The sequence below is a fragment of the Centrocercus urophasianus genome, unplaced genomic scaffold (assembly GCF_019232065.1).
Source record: "Centrocercus urophasianus isolate 14NV4802_14NV808 unplaced genomic scaffold, USGS_Curo_1.0 seq_13, whole genome shotgun sequence".
Classification (NCBI taxonomy): domain Eukaryota; kingdom Metazoa; phylum Chordata; class Aves; order Galliformes; family Phasianidae; genus Centrocercus; species Centrocercus urophasianus.
The window spans coordinates 30170008-30188671 of NW_024884475.1; the positions used below are offsets into that span (position 1 = coordinate 30170008).

An 18664-nucleotide genomic window follows, 5' to 3' on the forward strand; every position below is an offset into this window, starting at 1 on the left:
GGGGAACCAACAGCCATCTGCCAGGTAACAAGGTCATCTCTCTGCACTTTGGCATATAAGTTGTATTGCCAGTAATAGCCCCAAAGTCGAGCAGTTCTTTGAATACCCCGGTTTGTGGAGTGAAGTTTGAAATGTTTCTTGAGCACAGTGTTACAGTTAAATCTACAAGTTCTAAGGTGACACTTGTTTGGAATGAGCAGAAATATCAAACCAAATTCTGGCACTGCACTTTAACATGTCTAGACGCTTCGTCCTCCAATAATATTAGATGTGGTTGGTTATATTTGTATACGAGTCTATATTTAAGTGTAAAAAGAACAGATCATTTGGGGTGACAAATCTACAAAAACTCAGTAATACGCATTTTAATTCTTGTTTTAGCCTGGCTGTAAGCATATGAAATCTGTACCTTGTAGCAATGTTCTTTGAAGGTGAGTTAGCTGGGAAAACTGGACTACCGGTGATTCATTAATTCATGACCTGACAGTTATTGCCTCATTGCACGTAAGATCTTTGGACAATTTTTGAAGAGTAAAACTTAGAGTAAACAAGAAACTGTTGGAGAGGAGACAACAGCTGATAGGAATATGAGTTCTCTACTCTAGCATTTTCACAGTTGGATTTGGTTTTAGTCAGTGTTACTGAGTTTTCTAGAATGATATCTGTTCTCACCATTGTCCTAGATAGCTTTTTATGTAGTTTCATTCTTGCCTTTCATATTTATAATTTTTCTATTTCTCCCATATAAGAGAAGCCTACATAGCACTGATCAGATTTATTGACAATGGAACGGAAAAATAAGATGCTCTATGTGAAAGACAGAACATTTTTTTTTGAAGAGACAGAAAAAGAAGCAAAAACATGCTATTAGTACCTGTGAGTAGTCTGTCAGGAGGATAAGTCCTTTCACGACGCTAATGGGATCTCCAGTTGCTGAGAGCATTTTAGACATTAAATCACCATAGCCTTGGAAAAATGTAACTGGCCTGAGTTGGATATCAAACAAAATGGCTGACATGCCAGCAAAGGAGTCCAGGTTTTCCTCGCCTTCATCAGGAGTTGCAGCTATTATGGTCTCTAGACCTTGAGCTTCAATCACCACCTAAGAAGTAACAGTGGTGCAGAATCAATGAAAGCACTCTGCCTAACGCAGGCTAATAACAACCATGCATGTTTTCTTAATATCTATAAGCCTAACTCTAATTTCTTTATTTGTAGTCTAAAAATTATGAGGTTATGACTTATGAGAACAAGGTGTAGCAACTAGAATAATGGAAAATAAAATAATCTCACTGCCCACAAGTGCAATCTTAATTTCCTTTCAATCACATTTTCCTTTATATATGTATATGACCATTTTCCACACACATGTCATAGACACAAAAATTTTTGATGCAATTTTTGTCCTGTAGAAATGTAGGAGGATTATAATATTGAAGGCACTTTCCAACATTTATAAAATGCCAAAATGGAGATATCTCACTTTTTATCTCACTTATCTCTTTGATTCAAAGTGACTTATTGTCTGCTGCAATTTTTTTCCCTTTAGTGGACAGTTATCTGGTCACTGCAGCAAACTTTGTAGTCTTAAGTGTTAACTGAATTAATTAAGGAGTTCTAAGAATAAGCCCACATATGGGCTTATTTTTTTGAGAACAGTGTGGCTGTTACCTGTCCAGCATGAAGTTGAGCATTTCTGTCAAAAACATGGATGTTCAAGTTGCTTCTTCTTAAAATGCCAGAGCCTGAGTAGAGGATGTCTAGGCTGTACGTGGATGATATATCAGGACCACCTTAATGAAAAAAGAAAGAAGCTGCCTGTGACTAAACTAGTGGATTAATCAGATGTTTGGGAATAAAAGCAGGGTTATGAGACAGTTTCCTGGTTACATACGTGTAATATAGCCAGAGTAAGCAGAGGAAGATCCTGACTTGGAGAAGCGCTCATAGTTATGAGCACGCATGTCCTTCAGAACTTTCCGAACTGTTTTGCTGTAGTATTTTGAAACAAACAAACAAATAAGAACATAGACACAAAAAATGATATGATAATCCTAACAATATACTACTCTTCTTTAGAAACATAAAATCTAAGAAAGCATCTTTCCTACTGGGAAATTCACTCTCTCATTTTCCCATGAAAGGAAATTAAACTTATGCCTCTAAGTCTCTCCTAACTCAGAGCTTCTTCTCCAATTCGAGCTACTCTTGCAGTCATAGATAGAAAGACAAGCAAATGAAGGTCTTGCTTGAAAATTAATATTGTTGAGCAGAAGAGATATTTTGATTATTTTCTTTCTACTACTTTGATGTTTATATCTTTTCTTGTTCATTGGTTCCAAAAGCAAGTGTCCCACCAAATGGACAGAATTGCAATCAACAGGAGAAGTTTCCTACAGCAATGCAAGTTAGATGCATAATTCTAATTTGTACCTCTGAAAATGGAACTAGCTGTTAAATTAATGTCATTGAAATGCACAAGTTTATTCTGAAATATCCATTCCAAAAGTGGCACAGACGTCAATTCTTTTACTCTGCCTTTAAATTTTAAAGGAGTAACTAATAAGAACCTGTGTTTTTCACGCGTCTGCAAAGATGTAAGAAATGAATGTATTTATTTAAACAGAATTTAATGTACCTTGAAGGCTTTTCAAGCTGAAGTATATCTTGGATTATGGAGAGCATGTACTTGTTCATTTCCAGAGGCAGTTCTCCTATGGAGAGCAGGATGTTTTTCACTTCCATGTAGGATGGGTTACTGTTCAAGATGACAGCAGCTGCAGTGGTTCGCACTGTCTTTTCATAGACTTTACGATTCTGGTGGTATATCCTATTCATTGTTTTCCTCACCTGGGGAGGAAGTAGATTGTTCAGTCAGTGCTCAACTCACATAGATGACTGAGCAAAGTAAAGCTTAGAATCTCATTTAGAATATCTTCTTAAGCTTTGTTTATAGCTAAGGCTATATATTAGGATATATTTTCAGCTCTCCATTCTTCACTGCCCTTTTGGACATGTTCAGCTCAGTGACCAAATGGAGAAGTGGATATCTGCTATGCTCTCTCAGCTGAATTCAGATACAGTCTTCTACACTAAGACAGCGGGACTGTAAATAAATGGGAGTACTAAGATCAAAATACTACGTCAGTAATAAGATCCCGAGAAAGACGTACTTGACTGTTAAGGAAAGATGTATTAAAATAAAAAAAAATCCTGCAATGTTCACTTTCTTGTTTGCACTTGTGGTGGACCTACATCCCTGACAAGTTTATGAGTCATCTTTGTTACATGGAGAGCCATGTGGCCTCTGATACGTGCAGTGCCAGGGCAGCACCCTCACAATTCCAACAGATATGAAATGGACTGCAGGGTAATGCAGCAAAAGCAGGACTGCTGCTATTTTGAATTGTCTTTCTCACCATTGTGGGCTGCAGCTATTTCACTCTTTCCACAGATCATCTATTCTCCTGGGTAATGTGAAAGCAAAAGAGCATGTTCCTATCTGTCTCTAAGGTCTTCTGTATGTCACAGAGGAGGCAGAGGCAGCTCCCTCGCAAAGGAAGCTCCAATTTGCCCTGCAGATTTCCTCCCACCTTTAATGGTTGCATCTGACTGCAACCAAAGGCTAGTAGCACTGGTAGGCTGCAAACTGGGGTTTAGCAAACAAAAATGCACGAAGTTTTCTGGCTAGAAATGAAGCACATGTAATAATTTCCCAGTGAAGAGAAACATATGTGGGGTCATCTGTAAGAGTGAAACTGACAAATGTCTTCTGTTAATTGTACTTTCATTAATGCAGTCTCTTGCACTTCTTTTCTTGGGCAGTATATTTCCTTACCTCGTTGGTGAGAAAAGAAGGATCGTATCTCTGTAAGGTGGTAACAGCAGCATTGCTGATGTGCCCTTCTTCTGACTCTGCATACTTCAGAAGCAGTGGAATTGCTTCGGGAAGGAGTGCGTTCTTCAGCGCCAACAGGTACATCCTCACATTCTCATCTTTCTTAGGCTTTTCCAACCTACCTAGAATCAACTTTTTGGCTTCTACAACAGCCTAAAGAAGATAAACAGTGTGTTTAAGTGGTTGTCATAACTCCAGCTCCTTCCCCCTGAAAAACAGGAGCAGCAGAGCTGACAGGCTAGGCAGAGAGTAAAAGTTTTGTTAAACAAGGGAAAATTGGGAATAATCCACAGGAATTGGAAGATATTAAAGTAAAAAGCTGGCAAAACAGATGGTTAAAAAAGTTACTCTGTTTCTTAAACTCCGGAATTTATGGGCTTATTTTAAAACAGGGAGGAATATGCTGCACGTGTCCCTCATGCTCTCCCAGTAACATTGGCAGGGTCTGTTCATGGGTGCTGCAGACCAGAATTCAGCCAACAGCAAACAGCAAATATTTACCGGAAGCTTGCAGCCTTCTCTGTCACACAGCTTTCGGATGAGTGCTCCCATGACAATGACAACAGTTTCTCTGATTTCTTCATTCGCAATATCACCCTTGAACTTTGACTGTTAGGCAAAAGCAACACTGTTAGTCCACTGTCGAAGTGTGAACCACGTGATACAGGCTGACTGTGGGCATTAGTGCAATACAGAGGCAGTGATCACTAACGTCCTGGGCTCAGGCGAAGTAGAGCACTGGGCTGTCATTACATATAATAATTGAGTGCACTTTTTCCCTTCAGCTGTTTTTTTTTTTGGTGTCTCAAATAGCAGAATTCACTTTGAGGCCTTGTTTTGCTTCGATTTTTAGAAAAGGAATGTTAAACGGTGGCAAGATTTGTTAAGGCTTTTCATTTCTAATTGTTCTGCTAACACTCAGAACAATATTTGTTTTCCAAGTGGTAGATGCTGGCAATATTTTACAAAGTAAATAGACTTTTTGTCTGGATTTTACAAACTGTATGTGTTTCCAGGATATATGTTCCTGGTACGCTTAGAGGAAACCCTGGAAGGGGTAATGAGGAAAACTGGAAGCAGTCCTTCTTCCTTCCCTTACCCCTTTGACAGGAATGAGGCTCAAAAGTAATAACTTCGTTGTATTTGTTTCGACACTGGACTTACAGTTAAAGTTCTCAGGAGCATTTCACTGGGGTGAGAAGCAAATCCACAGGCATATAGGAATCGCTCCTGCAGGATGGAAGTGCTTGCATCCTTAAAGTCAAGAAACTCCAGTATGGCTTCCAGTGATGCTGGTGTCTGAGCAGAGGTTACGGCATCCACTATCTGTGGACTATAAAGATGTGGAAATTAACATATCATTATAATGAAAAGACTGAAAGGACTTTGCTGCATACGGAAATAAGTTAATGTGCTGACAGATCTGTTTCATTCCAGGTAAGATACAGAATTTGTTGCAAAATTATGTCCCATGTCAAAATAGCAGATAGACTCCACAAAGTACTCATATCCATGGATAAAAATATTTGAACTTATGCAAATACAGGATAAGGTTAGGTGTTTTATTTCAACTGAAATGATTGGCAACTTAAGAAGAACAAGCTTCTATACAACCTTCTGTGCTTCCTGAGTAACTCACAGGTTTATTATTTCTGTTGTAAACTGCTATAATTTGCTTGAAAGATGCTGAATGCACAGTGGTACTCAGAAATGATTTTCAACTCCCAAGTTTAGATGCACATGCTGGTCACACATAAACTCCAACCAAAGGACAATATCCAGGCATGAACCACCCCCTTCTCTGGTGTATTTGCAGGTGAAGGCAACCAATGGGAAAGCCAAGAACAAATTAGAGAGTGTTTCAGAACTAGCAACAGGGATGAGAAACTGAAGGCTAAGCTACAAAGCATGTTTCCCTGTGTTGTAGTTATACTCTTAGTGACCAAATAATGTGCTGCAAATAGCACAGATTTAAAACAAGCAAACAAAAAAACTTATTTTCCTGCAGATGGTACCAAATATTGTCTTTGTATTCTTAGGAAATTCCTAGAACTGAACTTGTTTGCATGCAACTTGCTCTTCTGCAGCTTTAAGTAACTTAAACGCTTTGAAAGCTTATTCACAATGACTTACAGCAGTTCTTTATTTTCAGTTTTAATAATCTGAAGTATCTCCTCTTTTGTAGCTTTTCTGGTGTTCTGAATGAAGGATAAAAAACTTCTTGCTGCTTCAGCTTTGGAAAGTTTTTCAGGATGCATGTGTTCTTTGATGCTTTTCCAGTGTTCAGAAAGCTGCAAAATAATTCATATTTTGTCAAATCTCTCAGCGCAATCGGGTTTGGAACAAAATGTGATTATTTAGACTGTCATTGGAATAAGCTGATTTTTTTTCCTTTGTAAATTTACTGAGCTTTCCTATATGTATGATGTTTGTCTTTTGCTACCGTTTTCTTTTAAGTCAGCTTTTTTAAAGTAGGAGGTGGACAATCACCATTTTATAAGCTAATCATATTTTGTTACAACACAGTAATTTCTGAAGTGGTTTGTGTGGAACAGGAGTAAATGTCCCATAAGTAATTTCAATTTCTTATTCACAAAACTGCATAAGATATGAAATGATTTGTGGTAAGTGTACAAAATGGTAGGAAAGAAGGTATTAGAATAAGCATCTGCTTCTTCATATGTTGTTGCTTTATTTATTCCTCCTGCTACATAGAATCATAGAATCCATAGACTTGGAAGGGATCTGTATAGCTCATTTAGTCCAACTCTCCTGCAAAGAACAGGGACATCCACTGCTCATCAGGTTGCTCAGAGCCTGATCCACCCTGACCTTCAATGTCTCCAGGGACAGGGCTTCTACCACACTTCTGGGCAACCTGTTCCACTGCCTCACCATCCTCACTGTAAAAGACTTTTTCCTTATATCCAACCCAAATCTCCCCTCTTTTATTTTGAAACTGTTTCCTCTTGTTCTATCACCACAGACCATGCTAAAGAGTCTGTCCCCTTCTTTCTTGGAGCTTTCTTTTAGGTACTAAGAGGCCACTATCAGGTCATCTTGAAGCCTGCTCTTCTCCAGGCTGAACAGCTCCAGCTCTCTGAGCCTGTCTTGTAGGAAAAGTGTTTTGTCCCTTGGATCGTTTCTGTGGCCCTCCTCTGTATGTGTTCCAGCATGTTTATGTCTATTCTATGCTGAGGACTCCACATCTGGATGCAGTACTCCAGATGAGACCTCACCAGCACAGAGAAGAGGGGTAGGATAACCTCCCTCAACCTGCTGGCCACACTTCTTTTGAAGTCACACCAGGCTACGGTTGGCTTTCTGAGCTGCAAGGGCACACTGCTGGCTTATGTCCATCTTACCATCCACCAATACCCTCAAGTCCTTTTTGGCAGGGCTGTGCTCAATCCTTTCATTCCTCAGCTTGTATTGAGAGTAGGTGTTGCCTTGGCCCAAGTGCAGACGTTGCACTTAGATTTGTTGAACCTCATGAGGTTCTCCTGGGCCCACTGCTCAATCCTGTCTAGGTCCCTCTGGATAGCATCCTGACCCTCAGGTGTGTCAACCGCTCTGCGCAGCTTGGTGTCATCTGCAAACTTGCTGAGAGTGCACTCAACCCCACTGTTGATGTGGTATTTATAAAGTCACTGGAGTCAGTGAACTTCATCCAGACATTGAGATATTTTCCACCACTCTCTGGACTCAATCCTGCAGGCAGTTCTTTGTCCATCAGACAGTCCACCTATCAAATTCATATTTTTCAGATTTGGAAAGAAGGATATTGTGGGGTACCGCGTGAAGGGCCTTACTGAAGTCCAGATAGATGACATCAGTGGCTCTTCCCTTGTCCATTGATGCAGTGACACCATCATAGAAGTCCACTAGATTGGTCAAGCAGGACTTGCCCTTGGTGGAGCCATGCTTGTTCTTCCATATCACCTCCCTGCCTTCTATGTGCCTTAGCATAGCTTCCAGGAGGATCTGCTCAATGACCTTTCCTGGCAAGATGTGAGACTGACAGGTCAGTAGTTCCCAGGGTCATCCTTTTTATCCTTCTTAAAAATAGATGTGATGTCTTTTTTCCAGTCCAGGGACTTCTCCTGATTGCCATGACTTTTCAAATATCATTGAGAGTGTCTTGGTGAGCAAACCTGATCTTTGCTCACAGAGTGAGGGACGTTGCTTCTCCAGTCCCCTCCTTCCAAACCAATCATTCAAGGGCTGTGTGATGAGCAGTTATCAGAGAAGACTGAGGCAAAAAAGGTGTTGAGTACCTTAGCCTTCTCCTTGTCTGTTGTCACCAGTTATGTTTCTGACTTGCATGAGCCAACATGATGCCAAAATACCTGTATCTGTCCTTCCAGCTGCACTCCCATAAGAAATTGGTGCAGGTATTCTGACCTTTCCTCTCTCACTTGCCTGTGCGTCCGTTATCTCAAATTATCGAGAACGTTCCTTGGTGAAAACTCAGCTGTTCTCTGTAGGAGTGTTTACTGCAGTTTTCCTGAGTGGGAAATAACATTAGCACCCATGTGACCTTCTCTAAAATACTTCCCCTCTTCATGGGTTTTGTATGAGGCAATAACACTTGAACCCACCATCAAACAGGAGTATCATTCAACAGTACAGAGTACAACTGCCATCAACTGTAACAAACAATAATTAGGCAACAGTGATTGAGACATGAGATATTTCCTGGAGATTAATAACCAGCTGGGAGGAGATCGTGTTCTAGGCACAGATGGGTCTGTTAACCTCAACTGGTGATTAGTGCTTAGCACCAAGGTCAGTGTGGCTATTATAAGCTGAAATTGGATAAAAATATGGGGCACTTTCTCTTCTCTCTGTTGAAGTTGCACCATCACCCAGCAAAATTTCTCTACCTTCATTAATCCTGTATTTTTTTTCTGTGCAGAGCTCAGTTCTTTTGGCTGCTCTTAGTGGATTTAGCCCTTAGCTCAGGAACACATGACAGGAGACCAAGTCTTTTAGGGATTCTCTAACCACTCAACTGCTACAAGGAGCAGCTGCCTTTTCCTAAGTGACCATGACTTTAAAAAACAACATCCACAGCTGAATTTAACAAGGGACTTTGTTTTTCTGTTGTGAATGTCAAGCTGTTTGGATTGAATAAGCCAGAGATTCAGGCTCAGATGCACACATCATGTGCGTACATCTACCAAAGCTCAGACAGGAATTGGATTCTCTCTGGTCAAATCACAGCAGCTCTGGGCACTATGGGAAAATTCAAGCCAAGCAGAGATGCCATAAATTGAGAAAGACTTGATTTTGACTGCCAGTGTCTTACCAGCTTATGCAAAAGTTCCCTCAGATTAGTTGGAGCCAACCATTGAGACCATATGCTACATCACAGCTACGTGGGTTATTAGCAGCAACCCTGCAGTGCTGCATCTAAACTCATTAGCCTGCCTTCTCCAGGATGTGCTCCCTCCTGCAGTGTGCTGTGAAATACATCTGGAGCTGACTGTAAGCAATCAGGATGTGGTATGGCATGGGTATGGCATAGAGATGGACATAATGAGCAACTGGGTTGGTATTCAGACCTTCATCACAAATTGCCAGCAAATCTTCTTCCTTCTACTAAAAACAATGTCAAGTAGACAAGGGAACACTCTGAATGCAAATGTTGCTTCTTTACATTAATTACTTGAGCGGTGAGAAGCAGCTTCTCGTGTCAACTACTGCGTGGCTTATCCTGTGGGCATAAGCACGCCCAGCCCCAAGCCAGATTTTTCAAAGGTTGTCAGCACAACACAGAACAAAAATAATCTCCAATGCAGAAGGGGCAAGCACCTGTTTCTTGTAGGAACCATGAGCATAAAGAAATTTTTAGGAGCCGTGAACTCTTCTGAAAAGAGCATGCTTTATGATGATGTCTACGTTTAAATCTAGGTCTAAACTTAAATGGAGATGTTGGTATTGATCTCACAAAAGTTGGTGCTGCCACCTGTGCAATGGGGACAGTAATGGCTATTTCACTAAATTCGTATAACTAGAGACAAGACTTGTCACGATTTGAAAATGGCAATGAAAACATAAATCTGCAGGACATGTCATGTCGACATGGCATTAATGTATACTATGATATATAAGTACCAAATGTTATGTTGCTGCTTTGGATACAGCGTTCTGTTTATAGACCCCATCTTTTCATAGCAGTTACTGTAAAACACAGTGAGAAAGCAAGACTTAATTCTCATCGTGCCATTAGGTTTATAGCTCAGTCCTCAGGCAGTGGTCTGGAATTATACCCTCTGTTTATTATCTCGGTCTGGAAATTATCTCTATAATCATTATGACAAACAGAGTTCCAAGTGACAAATTGGACAGCACAAACCCTGATGGGCAGAATCTGGGGAAGAGCACCTGTCCCTGCCCTGTTTAAGACCCCGTGATGTTCCCATCTCAGAACTGCTTCAGCACGCATGCAGCATCATTTATTATTTCATTTTCACTGATCTATTTTTTAATCTTCTCTACAACTCTGCTAGCTTTAGACAAGATAAATTCTCGCAGTGCAATTTTACTCACAAATAGCTAGTTCCAATATAGTAAGGTTTTTGCTCTCACAAGGAATTGAGGATCAACATTATATGCGCTGAATAGAAGCCTTATCTTGCATATCAAAAATTGACAGTCTTTAATTCAGTACTCCCATTCACTCCTAAACTCATTCCACAATGATAATAGCATCAAAATCATTTGCTAACCATCACTGAAGCAAGTCATGTTAGTGTTTATGATTAATAATTTATGTATTTCAGTAAAAGAAAAGATGCATTAAAAGTAGGTTCTTGAAGTACGAAGCTTTCTGTAGATTTAAATGTTTAGGTATGAAAAAATTGGGAGTTTAGTTTGGTTGCTTTTTTGTTAGCTTTTTTTTTTCATGCTGATAGAGATGAGAAGAGTATTGAACTTGCCAAGAATACTAAAGCCCTAGTATATTTTTTAAATATAAAAATATTTATAAAGCACCTGTAAATTCTTTTATTTAAAAGTCTTACTTTAGGGTCAAGCAGTTAAAATAGGCAGATTTATTCCCTGCCTAAGGAATGACGGGCTACCTTCAATTTCTAGGAGCAGAGAATTATCTATAAACACTAGTCTTCCATCTTTGTAGTCATTTCCCACCCCATTAACCAGAGGAAAAAAGTTTCTGCCAGCTCAAGTTTGGCAAAGATAAAATAGAACAGAAGAGTGTTGCATATCCTAGAAGTCTGAGAAACACTGCACTTAATCTTTGAAAGATAGCGAAAAGGCTGATATTTTTACAGGTAGTTATTGAAATACCCTCACGTGGTGGAGCACCATTGCATCACTACAGTGCTCCCTGCCCTGGGTACCTCTTCTAGTGGACTACTTGGACAGAAACTTCTATTTCCCTCTTGTTCTGCTCAACTAACCACCTTGACATCCTACGAGTTCATATTTACTTACTGAAGGACGTTTCTTGGATTCAGATTTGACTGTCTCTGCTACTAGTGGCAAGGAAATATAACTGGAGTCCAAAGTTTTGATAACACCAGCAACATGCTTCCCAGCAATCAGTCCAGGGCCAGCTTCTACTGATTGCAGTTCCAGTCTCTGCCTGTGCATCCATACATTGAAAACACCGTTAGAACTTAAACATTTTGAAGAAACGCAGAAATCTTGTGTAGAGGAAATGAACAAACAGAAGTCTTCACAGACCGAAAATACAGGACACGAGTTTTCAGACTCACTTTAAAATGATCAAGTCGTGTAAAGTCCATGGCTTTTTTAAGGTAACAGAAATATCTAATACTGGTAGGATTCCTGCTAAAGGAATGTGCCATAAAATACCTGAACAACAAACTTTCTGAAGCATGGATCTATAGTTTCTGGTAAACCATACAGATTAATACACATTACTGAAACATTTCCTATATTTGTTCACAACAAGATCTGAAAAGAGGGGTTTTGAATGTTTTTGGGTTTTTTTCTTTGTTTGTTTTTTAATAGCATAATGCTAAGGAGGTACCTGAGTAATTTCTCTTATATGACTAGCTCCAAACTTTCAGTGTTTTAGAATCTGGAATCAGACATGGATCTAGCTTTCTCTACTGCTTCCTTTCTATGCAGACTTATTTTCCTATCCTTATGAACTTTCACATTATAGAAATGAAGATCCACCTGGAGTATTTCTTAGCAGTAAGAGGATGCAGGAACAGAAGTCCCACAGAAGTAATGTGTTTTTAAAAGTGTTTTGGCCAGTTTCACTGGTTTAATTCATTTCTTATGGGTGCCATTATTTGTTATCTGCAGTATGGGAGAGCCTTTAATCAGTCGGACTAGGTACCATAAGAAGACAAAAGAGATCTAAATTCTACCCAGACAGTTCAGAGCCTTAGATCTTAAAGCTGTGAGACAAACATTTGTAACCTGACTTGAACCATAAATCCTATTACCACCAGTGACAGTCAAATTTCCCAACTTACTTTGAAACTATTTTGGCACCTGTTTTTCGTCGGGAATTCAGAAGGAAAACGTAATTCTCTTCCGCCTTAATGGATTTAATGAAACTGTCTTCCAGCGCATAAATTGTGGCAGATGTGGCTTTTGTGCTGACATCTAAAATCTGAAAGTGATTAAAAAATAAACCAGAAGGAAGGCTGGTAAATAAACAGCAGACTAGGAGAAGTTCTCACAGTTCCAAATGACAGCAAAGTACATGATGGAATATAGCAAGATGAACTAGGTGCACATGGGTTGATGACATCTCAAGCTAATACTGCAAACAAGGAACTCCCAGGTTTTCACGAATTCCCTCTGCCACAAGCCACTCATTTTGTCACCATGTGTTTCAAATTCAGTATGAGAAAGAAAAAGGGTGGAGGGTAGGAAGGTGTGAAACAGGCTGTGGCTGGGAAAATGCCCAGCAATACCTTTAGTTGAAAATACACGTCAAAAAAGATCAGAAGCCTTCCTAGGAAAATCACTTATCAATGAGATTGCCATGTTCACATCCGGGGAGCACAATTAGTAGCTTTGTTTGATGTGTTTGTAAACTATTAGAAGTCTTCATGGCAAGTGTGAAAATCAGGAATTCTGTCACTGTGTTAAGCTAGTTTATAAATAGAACATATGCTACTTCTAGATTTTTCTGAGCTGAGGAGGGTTAGCTTCTGACACACAGAATGCCAATGCCTTCAGCACGTGTTCAGCCTGTACTCAGTAGTAACCTCTGCAGAAAGGCAATCACTGATCATTAAGGCCACAGCAGGGCTTCAGGCACCTTGGCAGCACATCTACATTACAGCTGGAACTACTCCCACACACACACAGCAGGAGTCCACTCAGGAGCCAGGATTTGGGGCAGCATTTATTGTGTAAGCTGAATGCTATGATGTAGCAGCTGTGAAAAGGGTTACAGTTATCACTGTTTGTCCAAAAATCATGAGAACGTGTTTGCTGGACTCAATACCAACTGACCCAAGGTGGTTTGAGCAAGAGAATCACTTTCCTTTCTCTGCGTGGGTATTACATCTGAAACCTGTTCCCAAATGTACCCCAAATGTATATGTAGAATTCGTTTTCAGTAATGCCAAGAAAGACCTTTTGAAAATATGGGTAATAGCTAATAAGGATATATTTAAAATAGGCAGAACAGATTTTATCTTATTAAAGAAATTGTACCTGGTTATGGCTGGTAAACCCTGTTTTTTCTATTTCACAGGAGTCCAGAGCTTTTATTTTAGTCACTTGATTTTGCTGCACTTGGTAAGTAACATTGCATTTCCCAGATATGTCCACCTTGGAGAAAAAAAAAAAAAAAAAAAGGAAAAAAAAGAGTTAGATTAGGACAATTTCCTGAATTTATTTTTTGGACTCCAGAACTCCTTCCAAAAATGAACAATTTTCTACACTGTTGGCATCTCACACACGAGATGCTGTGCTGTTTGGGTCTGAGCTTATGTCTCAGTTTTGAATGTAAATAAGGACTACTTTTTTTTGTTTTTCTTTGTATCGTTGTTTCTAACTACCCATATTGAATAGACAGGTGTGCTTTCCATTAGATGGCTATGAAGAAAAGTGTTAGTTTAAACAGTAAGTTAGGAAAAAAATTGGCAGCTGACATTGTACTCATGAATTTGAGTTAAATTTCAACTTTGTCCATATTGAGAAATGCAAAATTTGTCTATGTAGTGTAGGTTGAATGGTTGTGGCTAAACCACTGCAAACTTTGTATGGATACTTGGTTCCACTTAAAATCAACTTCTCCATTGAATTGAACTCAGGAATCCAGTGACTGTTTAAGTTGTTTTCTGTCCACATTCTACTAAATTGAGAAGCATACTTAAAATCAAAAGGATTTAATCAATTCTTTAAGCTACTTGCAGTGACTTTGCTTGCATCACCAGATTGTCTTTTCATCTCCAACCTCAAAAACAGTCAAAGGGCTGGTTTCTGCCACACTTCATCCCTCCTGAAGCCAGTTGGAGCCTCAGCACTGCTGTTTGGATCAGAATGGGCTCTGTCTGTTTCCCTAATGATTATCTTGCCAGATATAGCACCGTACCTCACGAACACTACCAGAGTGCAACTGCAGCTGGAAAAGGCTAGCCAGACCTCTCTTAAGATTTTGAGTAAAACCAGGTTCATTTTCATATGAGTAGAAGTTTTGGACCTGTAGGAATAAAAAACAAGTATGTAACAAATGCAGTTAAATGAGAAATAAAACGTTCAAACCCTTTCCATTTAAAGAAACAACATCTTCACTCCTTCCATTTGGGAAGCTGAATTTGGGCCTGTTGTTGTGGTGAAGCAGAGGATACAGAACCTGGTAATAAGAGTACAAAGATTTCTTAAGCCTTCAGCTGTACCTACATACAGGTTCAGTGCTGTGAACATCTTTCTGGCCATTTAAGTGAAAAATTGGAATTAATGTGGAAAATGCTATACAGTTTTAAAAGTTACTCATTTTTCTTCATTAAGCTCAGATAATCCCTCCTCACCTGCATACAGTATCTGCTGCACTTTAATCACAGGCTGCAGAAGAACAGAATGAATCATAGATAAATCATAGAATCACTTAAATGACGTGTCAAACACATCACAACCTTTGATCTTCAGGGATCAACTGTTGTGCTTGACCCTCCCCTTTGGCAACAAAAGACTTTGCACCTCCACTTTGCATTCAAGGTACTTTAAAAGTGCACTTTTTCAGGAACTGTAAGTCAAGTCAGCATGTTATCTCAGGGCAACCCTGGAAAGTAAAATCACTGTGCCAGGGATGAAAGTATCACAGCACAGAAAAATCACTAAAAGAGTGTACAGTCCCTATTATTGACAAAAATCCCATGTTTTTAATACTGTATCTCAGTTTTAGCAAATAACTGCTTCTCCCCATATATTTGCAATGCTCTGAGAGCAGATATACTGTAACTGTGCTCTTTGGACACCTCAGCCCTCCAGCAGGGATGTGTATAGTTGGGAGCCAGTGCTTTCCTGTTTATTTTTCTGCTGTGTAAAACTGATGACAAGGCTGATTCTGAAAGTTACTTAGACTTGATAGCAGCTGCAATGCAGCAGGCTGAGCTAGTAGCCAGAATATGTACTCAGTGAACTATTTACAGCAAGAGGTAAAGATCCTGTTGGGATAGAGTGTCACAGCCCTCACTGTGCTTCACAAAAGCAAATGGGAGCATCAAGCCTTCCTGCTTTCTCACTGCCCCTCTACCAACATCCCACTGACTCAGGCTGCGGAGGGGAGAGCAGGACTGTTGACTTGACGCTCCAGGCCACAAGCAACAGGAGGGTGGAGGAGCATAGAGAGCTGGCAAGAGGAGCTGTTGCTCAAACCTTGAATCTCACTGCCCAGAGTGCAAGGAGACAAGGGAATGGTTCCCCAGGAAAAAAAATGTGGGGATGGTTTACATGATTCTCCTTCTGGACCAGGCTGGAATGCTGAGAATTGCAATTTAAATTGGGCACTCCTGCAAGGAGAGTCTGCTTCAGTGCTCTTCCAGGGCAGGCTGTAAAGCCCAGGCATCAGCTGAAGCGCACTTGCACACACTCTTTTCCTTTATTTTTGGAGTGGGTTTCCTAGCAGAGAGACATGAGTGGTTGTAGTTCTTTCAGAATCAAGCTCACGAATTTGGGAACATTGAAATTGCAGGTGACAATGAAGTCAGTAAGCAAGCAGATAGTGGGTAAAGCAGTCAGGCTAAGATATCTGTTAAAGGTTTAAAGAAATTAACACCACTCCTCATAGACTTGGTACTACCTCCCTCTTTGCATGTTGTATTACCATTTCTGTCTTCAGGACTTGGATAAAATCCTGGCCTCAGAGAAGTCAATAACAAAAAACCTGCACAGCAACTGTGCATATATCTGTGTATTACCCACATATCCGTGGCCAAAATACCGTTTACTTACATACACACAGTGTTCTCAATGCACAAGAGGCTTAGGCTTTAAGGGCCTCTTCTGCAGGTGAATTACAGTATGTTTCAAATGACTCTACTTTGTACAGAAGCATAGGGCACGGTGGCATGTCACGAACACAGAGAGGACAGTGAGTCATTACATTCTGCAAGTCTGTAACAAAAGCTTTGCCCCAGGTGTCCTCAGCATTTGCGTATGAACTTTGAAAGACAAGGTCTTACTTTTCCCCGGGCTAACTCAAGCACCATGGGCCTCTGTAGAGCTTCCAGATATTTTTTCCCGATGATTTTCTCCGTGCTTTTTCCTTTGAAGATGTTTTTATCAGATGGACGTTCATTCACATTTTCTACTTGGACATTTCTTATCTAGCAAAGTAAAAGCAGAGAAAATTCATGTTGAGAACAACTAGTATTGGCCTAGGGTAGGCTGAATAAAGTGAATTGCTTCAAACCTAAACACCAAAACCAGTCTATAATTGCAAATGTAATGATTCGTAGCTAGATCTGAAGATTTCAGCGTATTGCCCCTCACATGGGTGCTTGTACAAAAACTGTTTGAAGTTACAGAAGCTGTTTGAAGCAATTTCAGAACATAGGAGAAGTTTGTGAAGTTTCTGAAGGTCTGGCTTTGGAAGCTAGATACATTCTTGTGAAGTCTTACTCTACAAGAAACAGCTAAATGCAGAAGCTGCTTTTAGTTGATGAGAACACGGGAGAATAAAAGATTTAGCTCATCTTCTGCAAACAAGTTCTCCAAGATCAGATTAACAATTAGATAAAGGCAGGAAAGGTTAGGCATGTTCTAAGTTATGTAATGGCATTGATTACCATAACTTTGATCAACTGGTCATCATCATTTTCAGGATTTCTCCATAAGATGTTGACATCTACACCAGCAGACAACAGGTAGCCTGCACTTTTCTGCAGGGATGCTTTAGCCTGATCAACATAGACTTCAGCAGTGTAAGCAAATTTATATAATCTATCATTACTTAAGCTTGGTCCAGTAGTGTGCCCTGTTTGAAAAGGAAAACAAAATTGTTTTAGAAATGGCTGGTACATAATGACATCTGAATTCTGTTTAATAAACATCCTTACAATAATTTAAAATGCAATTATCAACAAAAGACTATGGGGGATTTTGATCCCCTTGCTTAGAGATCGTCCCACCAGAACAGTCGTTTCTTTTTTTTTTTTAATTGACACTGATTTTATGTATACAAGGTAAGAATATTCACAAAATCCTTTGGTTTAGCTTTACACTTATATAGATAAAAGAGAATCAGGCTCTTTACTTTGGCTATGTTATCATAAGCAATGAATGCAAAATTACTTGTAAATCAAAATGTCTTAATTACTCGTGCAATTTGTGTGTTTACAATTTGAAATGTACTGAAATCACTTGTTGGAGTCAATAGAAATTGCTCTCCACACCCCTAGCACATTTAATGGGAATCTTTCAGTTGACAGGTTTGCCCAGGGATGATAATAATGTAATGGAGACAAGGGAAAAATATATTGTTTAGATACAGTAGTTAATACCCTTTTCTTTCAAATAAATTTTTATGCCTGTAGCTGTGATTCTGTAGTTGACTGATGTATTTTAAGGGATATAAAAAGCCAAAATCCAGCATAAATGCAAGTTGTATACCTAATGTGCACCTGCATTAGCAACAAATTGGAGAAGCTGTTCCCCAGGGATTCAGTTTCAGTGCTGTTAGTGTAAATGAAATCTGCAGCAAGCAAATGTCTTATTTTTCTTTTCTTTTGTAAAACTACTTATAGTGTCCTGTGTCCACATCTTTTCTTATCTTATTTTCTCTTCTCTCATGCACAGCTCTGTGAGGAACGTGTAGCACTACAACATTAGCCTCGAGGCTTAGGCATTGAGACTGTGTCCCAAGAATATGGCTAAGGAAAATCAATTTCTTCTTCAACACCCTTCAAAAACTGTGCTAAATAAGGTATATCAGATACTCTTTTTCACCATTTTCAGGGGCTTCTGCCTCTGCTGTGGATGGCTACAAAGGTCTCTTCCACACAGGACAAACTGATGAACTCAGTTTGTAGAGGGAAGGGAATGAAATAGAAGCTGGCTGTACACAAAGTGCCGTTACATCTGCAAAGCAAATACACATGCAGTGACCTTAGGTGTTATCTGTAAATGTCACAGAACTAGCCTCTTGCACCCAAATGCTACACCGCTGAAACCAGCAAGAATTTCTTTATGGTGTTCAGTAGGTACCAAGAAGAAACAAAAGCTTTGCAACACAATTAATCAAAGAAAAGCTAAGTGCTATCCTCAGGGAGCTGCATCTCAGTCTTAGGACAAGCACAG

At 39.7% G+C, this 18664-nt stretch overlaps 1 protein-coding gene across 2 annotated transcripts in view; it reads right to left on the reverse strand.

Moving 5' to 3' along the window:
* Positions 1-18664, reverse strand: part of LOC122156739 (microsomal triglyceride transfer protein) — a 28886-nt gene that overhangs the window by 6728 nt on the left and 3494 nt on the right. Inside the window, exons 2-15 of one of the 2 annotated variants that reach the window (XM_042811799.1) lie at positions 17155-17342; positions 16549-16692; positions 14460-14567; positions 13577-13693; positions 12379-12518; positions 11360-11510; positions 6032-6189; positions 5063-5231; positions 4400-4507; positions 3839-4051; positions 2639-2850; positions 1895-1992; positions 1672-1793; positions 875-1102 (exon numbers count right to left, since the gene is read on the reverse strand). In XM_042811799.1, the coding sequence (XP_042667733.1) occupies positions 875-1102; positions 1672-1793; positions 1895-1992; positions 2639-2850; positions 3839-4051; positions 4400-4507; positions 5063-5231; positions 6032-6189; positions 11360-11510; positions 12379-12518; positions 13577-13693; positions 14460-14567; positions 16549-16692; positions 17155-17342 (2156 nt within the window). The remainder of the gene's footprint in view (positions 1-874; positions 1103-1671; positions 1794-1894; positions 1993-2638; positions 2851-3838; positions 4052-4399; positions 4508-5062; positions 5232-6031; positions 6190-11359; positions 11511-12378; positions 12519-13576; positions 13694-14459; positions 14568-16548; positions 16693-17154; positions 17343-18664) is intronic. The other variant, XM_042811800.1, reaches the window with a different exon arrangement.